Below are 12981 nucleotides of genomic sequence, written 5' to 3'. Positions count from 1 at the left end.
TTGAGATCTGTTCCACTGGGGGAAGGGTCCCCTAAACTCTCCTCACTTCACCACCTTCCACTAAGTCAGTCCTCTCCCTTCCCCGGAGAGGGTCCTCATCTGGCCAGGATTCCAGCTAAGAAGTTGGCCCCTGAACTTCTTTTCTGAGTGTCCAATGGACCCCTTCAGTACCAGGAACTTTCCCATTGGATGGAGTTCCATTGTTACTGACACATTTCCTGTTGTGATCTGAGTTTTAAGTATAAAAGCAGCTTCCACCTCATGGACACCAACCATCAGGACTTCCGCCCCACTCTGCTAGAGGGGCTCTGAAGTGAGGTCACTCACAGCAACACTAGATCCAGTGAGGTGCAGCTGCCTGGTGTGCAGAACACCCACTTGCTCCAAGCCAGATGTTACATGGTGAGCCAGAAATGCTTTCCCTAGAAAAGACGGACAGCAGATGCCAGCTGGGCATGATGCCCTGCCACCTGGGTCCTCCAGCTTGAGCAGGAAGTGACAGAGCAGGGTGCTACCTCGGCCCCGCTGCAAGGACACAGCACAGTGAGAGACTGAGGGAGTCCCAAAGCGCACACCCCAAGGTCTCTACTGTGAAGGTTTCCCTGGAGCAGAACCTCAGGGCAGAGCCTCTAAACACTGTGCTAGACTTGGTTTGTAGCTGGTGTTCCTTGATGCCAAGAAGGGGCCTTTGCCCCAAATGTGTGCCTACACCCAAATGAGGGAAGATGGGCTGCATGGAGGGCTAGGGCTGCAGCATCCTGGGTAACGGCTCCAGTGCCTACTCATCAAGTGACTCAGACCCGATTCCCCACAGGCAAGGGGAGCCGGAGGGACACATCACTGGTCTGGGAGGGCTCTTGGAATCCTTAACATTTTCTGTGTGGGACACCATCAGAGAGCTGCTCTGCAGTTTGTGGATTTCAGCCAGCCCTCCCTCCTATCTGGGATGACCTCAGCACATCCCAGCCCAGAAGCCCAGGCCGGGAGGTTCCTGGGGTAGAGCTAGGGAGGTGGGACCAGGGCTTCTATGGAAAGGCTGCAGAAAGTTACCTGGCCTCCTGGTGTCCTAGTGCTGGGTGAGATCTGCCTGCCTCTCTCATTGAGGGGGGTAGGACTAGAAGGGTGTGGATTGGGGATCCCCGGGGGGTTGCTCTGATCCCTGCTTGTGAAGGCAGCTGATTGGAAGGGGCATTTTCCATCATGGCTTGACACTCTTTCATCCTTGGGAGATCCTCTAAGCTGCTCTTGGCCAACCTGTGAGCACAGATGGGTGTTCAGGGCTGCCCCTTGAGTTAGTGAAAACTTTCACGGCCATCCACAGAAATAAAGTGACCCACTGGCCCCGTGTGCCTGGGGTAGAGGAGTTTCCTGGGATAAAGAAACGTCCTGGACAAACCAAGACGGTTGGTTACCTGGCACAGCCAGGGGGACTGCAGGGGTCCTGCCAGAGAGCTGGCGTGCTCGCGGTGCCCAGGGGAACTACACCAAACCTCTGGTCGCCCAAGTGTGGTAGGAGGGCACCCCTCCTGTGGCACTGGTACACTGGCCCTGCGGCATGATGCTGGGTGCAGGGAAGGGAAGCCAGGAAGGATGAGGCAGGCCACCCCGCTGAACTCCCTCCCTTTGGGGCTCCCCTACCTACTTATCTCAGCTGCTCAGCCTTTCTGTACTTGGCAAAGATGAGTCTGGGCCTCTGTCCATCCTGTCCTGATCCTCCCCCCGGGGTGCTCTTGGATGGAGCCAGGCTCCTGAGCTTCTCACAGGCTCACCTGGCCTGGACCTGCCCTTCAGGGAGAGGGGGAAGGCAGGAAGAGGGAGAGGGTTCTGGGGAAGATGGTGTGGTCCCTGCTCTTCTCTGTGCCAGTGCGTTCCTGTCTACAGCCCCTGGAGTCGCTGTGGGTGGCTGAACCCACTGGGTGAGTGAGCTCTGAGGTAGGGTCAGGAAGTAGCGGGGGACTCCCCAGGGGAGGAGAAGAGGAGGAGGACAGGTGGACACCGGCGCAGTGGGTGACAGGCAGGGGGGTAGGCCCCGAGGGGTGGGGTGCCCAGGAAGCACTTGAGCTCTAGCCGCTGCTCTCCTGTGGGTCCCCCCTCGCTGAAAGCTGAGTGGAAACTGTGGAAGGTATGGGGCCTCTTGACCGGCCCCAGAGGATCTCAGAGCAGGTAGGACCTCTGGAAGAAAGATACTGTTGTCCCTTGCGTACCTGCCCTCTGCGGAAGGAAAACCTCCAGGTGGTATCCAGCCTGAGCGGTGCCCACCCAGGCCACAGATGGGGGAGGGGGCAAGGGAGTTAGGAAATGCACATGCTGCCTCTTGGTGGCTCGGTGGAGGGGAGAGGGCACTTGCTCCAGTGGTCTCCACTCCTGAAGGGAGTCAGCCCTGGCCCAGGCCTCCGCACCGTCCATGGAGAAGGAAAGACATACCAAAGAAAAAGCCAGTTACAGTCGAGCCCCACACCCCTGCCCCCCCATCCCCGTCCCCCGCCCCACTGCACCCGGGAGTCTGCACACAGCCAGGAGGTGAGAAACCCCCACCTCTGGGACAGCTCAGAGCCATGATACAGGGGTTGAAGGTGGAGGCTGGTGGTTGTGGAGGTCTCCACCTCGGTCTGTCCATTTGTCCGTCTGTAGGTGGGCATTGGTCCGTGTGCGGGGCCATCACACCTTGGCCTCCAGCATCTCCAGGAAGAGTTTGTGCATGGGCACTTTGCCCTGCAGTTTGACGCTATAGAAGTGCTGCACGGCCTTGGCGGCCGTCTGCCGCAGCAGTGGCAGTGTCAGCAGCAGCTTGCCCGTCCTCCGGGGCTCCTCATGGCGCTGGCTCAGCTCGTAGTCCTGCAGTGCCTCGTGCAGCAGGTCCTGCAGCTTCTGGACAGCCTCCAGATCCTCGATGTACATGGAATCTGCAGGCACAAGGACGAGCATTAGCAGGCTTGGCCAGGGAGTGCTGCCTGGCGTGGGGGCCATCTTGGGGTCCAGGAGGCAGCATGCAGGCAGGCAGGGGTATCTTCAGAACCCTCTCTTCACAGAGAGCCAATCTGAGGCCCAGAGAGGTCACAGAAGCTAATGACAGAGCTGGGACTCAAACCCAGGGAGAGACTGGCGTCTACAGGGGACATTTCTCAAGAGGTCACCAGGGGGTGGCAGCAGAGACCCTGGAGCCAGACTGTTGGAATCCTGTGTCCCTTACTTGCAGGCTGTGTGATTTTCGGCAAGTTATTAACTTCTCTGAGCCTCATTTTCCTCACTTGTAAAATGGGATAATAGCCATGCCTACCTCAAGGGCTTAAAGGAGTTAAACAGGTCAAGGGTTTATAACAGAACTTGTCACAAGTCAGTGCCCTGGTAGCGGTATCACCCCTACCACCGCCCCTAGCCCCATCACTACTATCACCATGACAACCACTGCAGCTGCCGCTGCCAGGCACCAGCTCCCCAAGTCTTCAGTGCAATCGCTAACCTGACAAAATTCTGGTTATAGGACACAGAATATAGGCACAGATATAGGGGCTGAGCTCTGTGTCAGGGTGGCGGCATGAGGCACGGTGATGGAGGGAGCTATAGGGAGTTCTCTAAAATCTTGGGAAAGGTTTTGAACTTAGGCCATGACCTAGGGGTTCAAACAAAATTTACCTACATCCCAGCACGGCAGGGAGGCACCTGCTGACGGCCACGTTACAGCTGGGTCTGAGCCGGCTGTAAAACACAGGAGTGAGGACTCACAGGGTGGTGGTGAGGGTGACTGAAGCAGCACATTACCCAGAGCTTGGTCAGCACCTGGTCAGTGTCAGGTAGTGTTATTCCTGTGGGGACTCAGGCTGGGGGTGAGTGTCCTTGCAGGGCTGGGTCTTCACTGGCCCCACACCCAAGCCTCCTCCACATTTTTCTGCTCCCTGCTACCAAGGCAGTGAGCACTCCTTCGTCATCAGGTGGGAGATGAAGCAAGGCCCCAATCCTACACTCTCGGCCACTTACAGAGTGTGTACCTGACATGGCTGGGCATTGCCATGTGGGCTCCTGACTCCTGCCAGCTCCCTCTCCCCGCCCTCTCCATCCTCCCCCGACTCTCCCCAAGGAGGACAAAATTGGCAGCTGCCTTCGACCAAAAATGAAATAAAATAACATTGCAAGATTAATTTCTTTGCAGTCCATCAGCCGGTCTGTATCGATGGCATTGATAAACTGTTAATTACAAAATCAATGGCTATGAATTTTTCCTGCTGTCAGGGAGCTTTGGGGATGGCTGGGATGTGGGGTAAACGGCAGCCAGCAGGCTCCCAGGGGGCCGTGGTGTGGGGTCACAGTCTGCCTCTGATGTGCTTGGGCACTTCTGCCCAGCGTCAGCCCCCTGAGCCACTGGACCCACACCTGAGTCATCCCGTGCACTGAGCCTCAGCAGTGGCACCCATGGCGGCCCTGGGGGCTGCTGCTAGGACACCTCAATGGTCTCCTGGCACCCATCCCTCCTCCAGCCAACACATTTTCTCTATGATGCCTGGGTGATCTTTCTCCCTCAAGGCTGAGGCAGGTCACTCCCGCACAACCCTTCCTGCCTCCCTGTACTGACCCCATCATTATCCAATCCCTTCACAGCCCTTGAGCTTCTGGTCTGACCCCAGCCTGCTTTTCTAGCCTCTCCCTGCAACTGGCCTGTTCTTTCCCCATTTCCTGCCTGGAGCTGATGGCCCCACTACAGAAGTTTACACTCCCTCTTCCCATCCTACCGAACCGTCCCTTGCTTTAAGACCCCACTCAGATTCTACCTCCCCAGCTGAAAACAATTTACTCTTCCCTCCTTGAGCCCTTTACATGATCCTCTCTCATGCCAGGAATCACTGGCTCTTTCTGCCACATCCAGGCTCATGTCTTATCTCCCTTGGAAGCAGGAGCTACATCCAACTGGCTCCTCTTCCCCAGGCCACCCACTATACCCCGCAGAGCCCAACAGAAACACAATGAGCTAGGAGGGATCTGTGCCAAGCACGGTGGCCACAGCCTTATGTGCGTCACTGCACATTCTTCACAATGAGCTGCTGTTCTCCCTATTTCACAGATAAGGAAACTGAGACTCACAAAGGTCAGGTTGCCAGACACTCAGCCAGCAGGTGGCAGAGGCAGGATTTGAACCCAGGTCTCACTGACCCTGAAGTACACGCTTTAAACCCAGCCTGCTCAAAGCATGGTACACAGACTGGTTCCTGCCTGCCCTCTGGAGGTTACTGGTCTGTGATAAGAAACTGAGAATAAGCATTTAGAAACTTTATAGCACTTTGGAAGGATGATTTATATTTATGTCTGTTATATATAAAAATTTAAAAATTTGGCTCATGTTTTGTACATCTGGTTTTTAATTTCATTTTTTTAATAATTTATTTTTGTTGTATTTTACAAAACGATCTGTCCATAATGGATTGAACATTTTGAAACATTTAAAAATGGGTCCTTCATCACAGGTACTTTGGCAAGCACTCCTTTAAATCATTACTTTATTTTATTTATTTATTTATTTCTGAGAAAGGGTCTCACTCTGTTGCCTAGGCTGGAAAACCATTACTTAAAAAAAAAAAAAAAAAAAAAGACTAGCCAGCCTGCTTTCTGAGTATCTACTTGATAGCAAGAGGGCCTCATGCTCAACCCCTCCATGCTGGGAAGGAAGCATTCCCCTCATCAAGGCCTGCGGCTCTCTGGAATAAGCAACGTGTGTTCCCTCTTGGGGGTCAGCCAAGGCCCTGAACATCACAAACTCCTCCTCCACCTCCAGCTTCTTATCCTGTGCACCAGCTGCAGGATGGCTCTCTACATGTTGCTGGGGCAAGAAGTCCGGAGACCTGAATCCTCATACCATGGGACAAAGTGCACTCAGGCAAAGTCTGATGCCAACAGAAGTTCTGTTGATGCCAACAGAAGTTCAGTATGGATTCATATTGACAAACCTCCATGGGTCCTCAGGTGGGGGTGTGTGTGTATGTCTATAGACACATGGATGTGGCTGCATATGTGGGTATGTGCATGCACATATGTGTGTTCACATGTGTGTGTATGTGTGGGTGTGTATGTATGTGCATGTGTTTGTATACATGTGCATGTGTGTATGTGTGCGGGTCCATGTGAGATCAAGGGAAGAGCAGCTGAAAGCTGGTGTGGTGTGGTCCGGTACTGAGGACCAAGTAAGAGTGGAGGAGACACTACCTCTTTACTCTCCTCTCCCAACACAGGCAAGATTGAGCTCTGTGTCTGGTGTAAGTTAGGAGAGCCCAGAATAGAGGGCTTGAGCTCCAAGGCCTGGCCAGCCTTCCTGCACCTGGCTTTGTGCACCTGGCTTCCCCTGCTTGAACTGCTTTTGCTCCTCCTCCACCCGACGGAACCTCGAAGCCCTCTGCAATGCCTGGTTCAAATGCTCCCCTCTGTGTAGGTGAAGCACAGGGCCTTGATGCTATTTTGTATATGTCATTGTAGAAACATGTCATTATGCATTTGTCAAAACCTATAGAACAATACAACACAGTCGGCCGGGTGCAGTGACTCACGCCCGCAGTCCCAGCACTGTGAGAGGCTGAGGTGGGTGGATCACCTGAGGTCGGGAGTTTGAGACCAGCCTGACCAACACGGAGAAACCATGTCTCTACTAAAAATATAAAAATTAGCCGGGCATGGTGGTGCATACTACTTGGGAGGCTGAGGCAGGAGAATCGCTTGAACCCAGGAGACAGAGGTTGCAGTGAGCCAAGAACATGCCATTGCACTCCAGCCTGGGCAACAAAAGCAAAAGCAAAAAAAAAAAAAAAAAAGAAGAAGAACAATACAACACAAAGAGTGAACCTTGATGGAAACTATGGACTTTACTTAATAATATGTCAATATTAGGTCACTATTTGTAACACATTACTGCATTAATGCAAGATATTAATAATAGAGGAAACTGCTAGGGAAGGAGGACATGGATGGAGTGGGTGTTTGGAACTTTATGTACTATCTGCTCAATTATTCTAAAAAATTGGCTGGGCGCAGTGGCTCATGCCTGTAGTTTCAGCACTTTGAGAGGCCAAGTCAGGTGGATCACCTAAGGTCAGGAGTTTGAGACCAGCCTGGCCAACATGGTGAAACCGTGTCTCTACTAAAGATACAAAAATTAGCTGGGCGTGGTGGCAGGCGCCTGTAATCCCAGCTACTAAGGAGGCTGAGGCAAGAGAATCACTTGAACCCAGGAGGCGGAGGTTGCAGTGGGCTGAGATTGCACCACTGCACTCCAGCCTGGGCAACAAGAGCAAAATTCTGTCTCAAAAAAAAAAAAAAAAAAGTTATTCTGTAAATCTAAAACTATACTTTAAAAAAACAGCATTAGGATTCTCTAACAAAGAATGCACTACAATTTTGGAATTCAATGTGTAAATATTCTCTGTGGACGTATGTAAAATTTTTAATATTATTTTGCATTCATTTATTATTAATAAAAGATTTGAACTAAAAAAGTGGCATCCTTTTCTGTGTTAGATCAGGTTCCCTGGGAGCAGAGCCTGAGGCAAGGGTTTAGGTACAGACATTTACGGAGGGCATGTGTTCAGGAGAAAGGAAGTGGGGAGGCAGGAAGCACAGGGAAGGAGAAAGCAAGGCAAAGATGGGACCTCGGCTTCAGCCTGATCCCATGCAGGGCTCTGATCCGAACTTTTGTACCCATGTGGGTCCACCATTGCCTGGTGGTGCCAAGGAAAGGGCCACATAACCCTCTGGGCAAGGCAGAGGAGGGTAGGCCCTGCAAAGGGGTACCTCTGAACTGTTAGCAGCTGGGGGATGGATGCACTAACCCAGTAAAAGGGATCCAAGTGGGTCATCAACAGCACCCCCTGCATGCGCCATGAAGCCATGTGCTAGGGCAACCAACTGTCCCAGTTTGCCAGGGACTGACGAGTTTCCTGGGATATGGGACTTTCAGTAAAAGCAGGACAGTATTGAGCAAACCAGTTGGTTACCCTGTGTGTACTGTCTGCATCTGGGAGCCAGTTCTCCCTTTTCCATATGCTAATAGCACTTTGTATCCTCTATCATTAATAATAATGATAATAATTAATATTTATTGAACATTTCCTCTAGGCCAGGCACCAGGCTGAGTGCTTTATTGTCAGTCGATCTTTAATACTCACAAAAGCACTTGGGGCTGGGCGTGGTGGCTCACACCTGTAATCCCCTCACTTTGGGAGGCCAAGGCGGGTGGATCACTTGAGGCCAGGAGTTTGAGACCAGCCTGGGCAACATAGCGAAACCCCGTCTCTACTAAAAATACAAAAATTAGCTGGGTGTGGTGGTGCACGCATGTAGTCCCAGCTACTCGGAAGGCTGAGACACGAGAATCGCTTGAACCCGGGAGGCAGAGGTTGCAGTGAGCCGAGATTGCATCGCTGCACGCCAGCCCGGGCCACAGAGCGAGACTCTGTCTCAAAAAAAAAAAAAAAAAAAAAGTGCTTGGAAGAGGTGCTCAGAATATCCCCACTGAACACACAAGGACACTGAGTTACCCAAGGTCATACTGCTAGGAAGTGTCAGAGATAGAATTTGAACTTGGGTCTATCTGACCCAGACCTGGGCGGTTAACTCTGCCACACACTGCTCTGCAGCAGAATCATGTGTGTGATTCCTGGCATGTGTTCTCTTTAGGGAGGGTACCCTGTATTTATCCTTCTCCTGCAGCCCCCTGGCACCCAGCACCATTCCCTGAATAGTGTGGAAGCTCTCTAAGTGTGGATGTTGGTTACATTCAAGTTCACTTACTGGCATTACCCAACGCCTGCCTCTCTCCTCAGATAATCTAGCCAGAAGTTGGTGGATGCTAATGAAATGGAGTGAGTCCTCCTTTGTAACTCCAGCTTAAACCACTCAGTTGGGAAGGTTTTATCCTCCTGTGTTCAAGAAATTTGACTGAAAGATTCAAGGAGTGGGTATAGGTTCAGGTTGATTTTGGAATCAGAGGACCTTGGTTTGACTCTTAACTCTGACACATTTTAACTGTGTGACCCTGGGTGATTTTCTTTACTTTTCCAGGTCTCAGTTTCCACATCTGTAAAATGGGGTTGCAACAATAAGAATTTTACTCTTGGGTTGTTTGTAAGAATTCAGTAAACTCCTAGCTAATTTAATAAGTTGACGCTGAGCATGGTGGCTCATACCTGTAGTGCCAACACTTTGGGAGGCTGAGGTGAGAGGATTGCTTGAGCCCAGGAGTTTGGGACCAACCTGGGCAACATAGTGAGACCCTATCTCAATAAAAAATAGAAATAAGAATTAGCTGGAATAATGGCACATGCCTGTAGTTCCAGCTACTCAGGAGGCTGAGGTGGGAGGATGGCTTGAGCCCAAAAGTTTGAGACTGCAGTGAGCTAGGATCAAGCCACAGCACTCCTACCTGGGCGACAGAACAAGATCCCGTCTATAATAAACAAATAAATAAATAATTGAGTGCTTTTTATGTGCCAAGCATGTTGCAAGCAATATAATTATGTATAAAGAAATCCTGTCAATAGCCTTGTAGAGTAGGGACTGTTTGGCTGCCCTCCTTTTACTGATGAAGAAACTGAGGCACAGAGTGAAGCAACTTGCCCAGTTGGTAGACGTGGGATTTGCTCCTTAGCAATGTGGCCTCAGAACCCATGTCCTTAGCCAGTGTGCCAGTCTGGATGTCTGAGGCTTAGGAAATGCTCAGCCAGTGTCAGCCTTCATCACCAGCTTTTTATCTGCAGGCCACCCCTTGGACAATCTTCAGTAATAAAAAGTTTCAGTGTTTTCCTTTCATCTCTATCCATGGCAGCCAGCCCTGCCCACAGGCCCCAGGGATGGGCTCATTAGGCCCATGCAGAGCCCTAGAAGCTCCCCTTCCAGGCCCCGCCGCCACCCTTACCGGAGTTGGCGAGGGCCAGGGCCTTGAGCGTCACAAACTCCTCCTTCTCCACCTTGAGCTTCTTGTACCTGCGTACCAGCTGCAGGATGGCCCGGTAGAGCTCCAGCAGCCCCGCGAGGCGGGAGTGCTCCTCATCCATGATGTAGTCCTCAGCGTACACCAGCTTGTCGTCGTAGGGCAGCGAGCGGTACACGATGCCCAGGATGAGGATTTCCATCCAGGCACTCTGCAGCAGGCTCATCTGGTCCCCCAGGGAGAGGTTTGAGAAGCCTGCAGGAAGAGGGGGCACAGAGGGCAGCAGCAGGTCAGGAGGGCGGACCAGGGGCCTCCCTGGGGCTTGCTGGGGGCAGAGGTTGCAGGGCGTGGCTGGTTGCGGGGTGTCCCTGGCACCCCTGGATCCTGCCCCCAGGCTTTCCCTGTGTAGTGTAAGACTCACTGTCCTCCCCTTGGGGAATGCCTCAGACTTGGAATTCACGGAAAAGACTTACAAAACGAGAGCTCAGTCAATGTTGACAGTTGTTGTTATCATTATGATTGTTAGCTCTATGGTATTTTCCAAACGTCTGTAGAGGCTTTTTGATTAATTCAATGCATTTGTAGTTAAAGGAGTGACTGAGTACATACTGGAACCAGGAGGCAGCAGTACGTGCTCTCGGCCACTCTGGGGAGTTTCCAGGGCCCACTCTCTGCTCAAACCAGGGGAGGCTTTGGTGTTTGAAAATGACACCTGATCCTTGATGCAGTCTCAGCTGTGCAGAGACCCACAGGCCTGACCAAGAATGAGGACGCAGCTGTTCAAAGCCACAGGGGAAGGCCCCAGTGACCACAGCCTGGGGCTGCTAAGAGATCAAGAGCCCCCGGGGTCAGGGGCACTTTCTCACAGGACAGCCTGTTCTCCCAGGGTCAGAGCCCCTCTTCCCGGGCCATCACTCTTTGCTTAACGATGACCCAGCAGGCCTGTTCTGGGAGCTTGGAATCATGCTAGTTCCCCCCTGCCTGCTATTGAGGAGGCTGATTCCACAGTGAAAATAAAGTTGGGCATGGAGAAGGCTCCAGAATTGTGACACTGTCTTGCCCAATGAGCTGTGGGGATTGCCTGGGTTGAACCCTGACTCCCACTTACTAGCTGTAGGCTGAACTTGTGAAAACCATGCAACTTCTCCAAACCTTAGCTTCCTCATCTAGGAAATAGTATAATAGTAGGGTCTACTTCAGAGAGTTGCTGTGAGGTCTAAATGAGACGATGATTCCAGAACATACAAAGTATTTACTGAGCTATTATTACTAATGATGAGATGAAAGTTCTCACTGCAGAACAATGATAATGTACTGGAATTGCATTATACATGCACTTAAATTAGGCAAAGTCAATTAACATCTTGATTTATAGGAGAGTAAGAGAGAGTAAGTAAATAAATAAGTCAGCTGATTTTCAAGCATCTTAACCACCAAACACAAGGCAGTAACTTCACTGGAGATTCAAACAGAAACTCAGTGATTGGTTCTAACATGGACATGCTGGATTTATTCAAAGAAAGAAGGGCATCCACAAAGTTGTTTGCACCATGCACTATGGGTAACTGACATGAAGGGATTTTTTTCAGGGGTAATTTTGCCTAGGAAGGACTTTCTACTTCATTTGCTGACTTAGACCCCATCCTTGGCTGGAAGCCACTTTCTGATGTGGGGTGCTGTGGGGGCGAAAAGAGAAGATGCATGTAAAGTGCTGGGCACCTCTCCCGGCGCCATCAGCACTCAACATGCTAGGGTGCTGGTGATGGCTGTGGCTGTTGTTACTATTAATATTGTTGTTGTTGTTGGCACACCATTGGCATCACTCACTTCTCCTCTCTGGACTTGCCTGGAGGCCTGGGGGGTCCTGAGCTTCTGGACCACCCAGCTCTTTGGCTTGTGTGGCTCCCCCATCCATCTGCTGTCCTGTCTCCAAATGCCGCTTCTTCCCTGGCTTCCACACAGGGCATGGCAGTTGAACCTTAGGGGTCACTCCTGGAGCTGAAGGTCCCTGACCAGGCAGACCACCCTACCACCCTTACCCTGTGAGCATTCTCCAAGTGAATTATCACAGTTCCCAAGACTGATCTATACAACTTGGGCCTCAGATCACCACTGGCTAACGGAATCCATGGGTGATCAACAAAAGAGCAGGAGTGATTACACCGACTGACACGGGGGAGCTTTGATTGATGCACCTTCTCAGGGGAGAGGCTGTGACAGGGGATCAGGGTGTGTGTGTGTGTGTGTGGGGGGGGGGGGTTGTCCAGATTCCCTGCATGGGAGAGGGTGTGTGGCTGCCTGTGGTGGCCGGGGGAGCTGGGAGGTAATAAAAGATAGATAGAAATGGACATCCAATTTCCCTTATCAGGTCTTTGAGTAGGAGAGAGGCCTTGGGCAACATTAATTAACAGATACCAATCAGCCAGCACCGGAGAGTGTGTTGGGGGAGTGTTGGACAGCTCTAGGGAGGGAGTCTAAAAGCAGACAGACTGGAGGGGAGATGGAGGAGGAGGGCAGGGGCGAAATTAGCAGACAACTGAATTGGAAGGTGGTGGAGAGAGAGGATGAGGTAAGGACTAGGCTTCTGGAAACGCAGGGGAAAAGTCCCCTGTGCAGTGGATCCTGCAGGTACAATCATTAGGATGTTACTAGAATGCTTTTCTGCCCTTTGAGACATTCAGCAAAAACTTACAGAGCACCTACTAAGTGCCAGGCCTGTGCTAGGCACCGGGGACAGAATGATGTGCTCAGTCCAGAACTGCTCCCTGCCTTCAACGGCTTACAGTGAAGGGGAAGACACACACCAAGGGGCACAAATCAGCACAAAGTTGCAATATAAGAAGAGCTACAGCAAATGCAGGGCTCTGAGAGCACGCACTGGGGAAGGTGGTCCAAACAAGAGTCTGGGGAGGCTTTGTGGAAGGGGAGCCTTGAGGGCTGAGCTGTCAAGCGGGGTGGTGAGGGCACCTTTGATGAGGCACATGCCCAGGTGCCCCTGGATGGCCCATCCCAGCTCTGAGTTCCCAGGGTGCACAGTCACTGAGCTGTTCCTTCCCCTACCCCCACGACTGGGCACAGCA

At 51.8% G+C, this 12981-nt stretch overlaps 1 protein-coding gene across 6 annotated transcripts in view; it reads right to left on the bottom strand.

Annotated features, from left to right (window-relative positions):
- Window positions 1-264: 264 nt before the first annotated feature.
- The window catches only part of ESRRB (estrogen related receptor beta), a 190088-nt gene continuing 177371 nt past the window's right edge, over window positions 265-12981 (bottom strand). For 4 of the 6 annotated variants that reach the window (XM_024348811.3, XM_054666160.2, XM_054666159.2 and 1 more), the window contains 2 exons: window positions 9887-10156; window positions 2552-2903 (listed from right to left, as the gene is read on the bottom strand). In XM_024348811.3, the coding sequence (XP_024204579.1) occupies window positions 2659-2903; window positions 9887-10156 (515 nt within the window). In that variant the 3' untranslated portion in view covers window positions 2552-2658. Of the gene's footprint in view, window positions 423-1050; window positions 1255-2204; window positions 2904-9886; window positions 10157-12981 lie in introns of those variants that run through there. The other 2 variants (XM_024348812.3, XM_063793017.1) reach the window with 2 other exon arrangements.

The sequence above is a fragment of the Pan troglodytes genome, chromosome 15 (assembly GCF_028858775.2).
Source record: "Pan troglodytes isolate AG18354 chromosome 15, NHGRI_mPanTro3-v2.0_pri, whole genome shotgun sequence".
NCBI classification, from domain to species: Eukaryota; Metazoa; Chordata; class Mammalia; order Primates; family Hominidae; genus Pan; species Pan troglodytes.
Note: the sequence above shows the minus strand (reverse complement) of the source record. Positions and strands in the feature narration are given on the sequence as shown.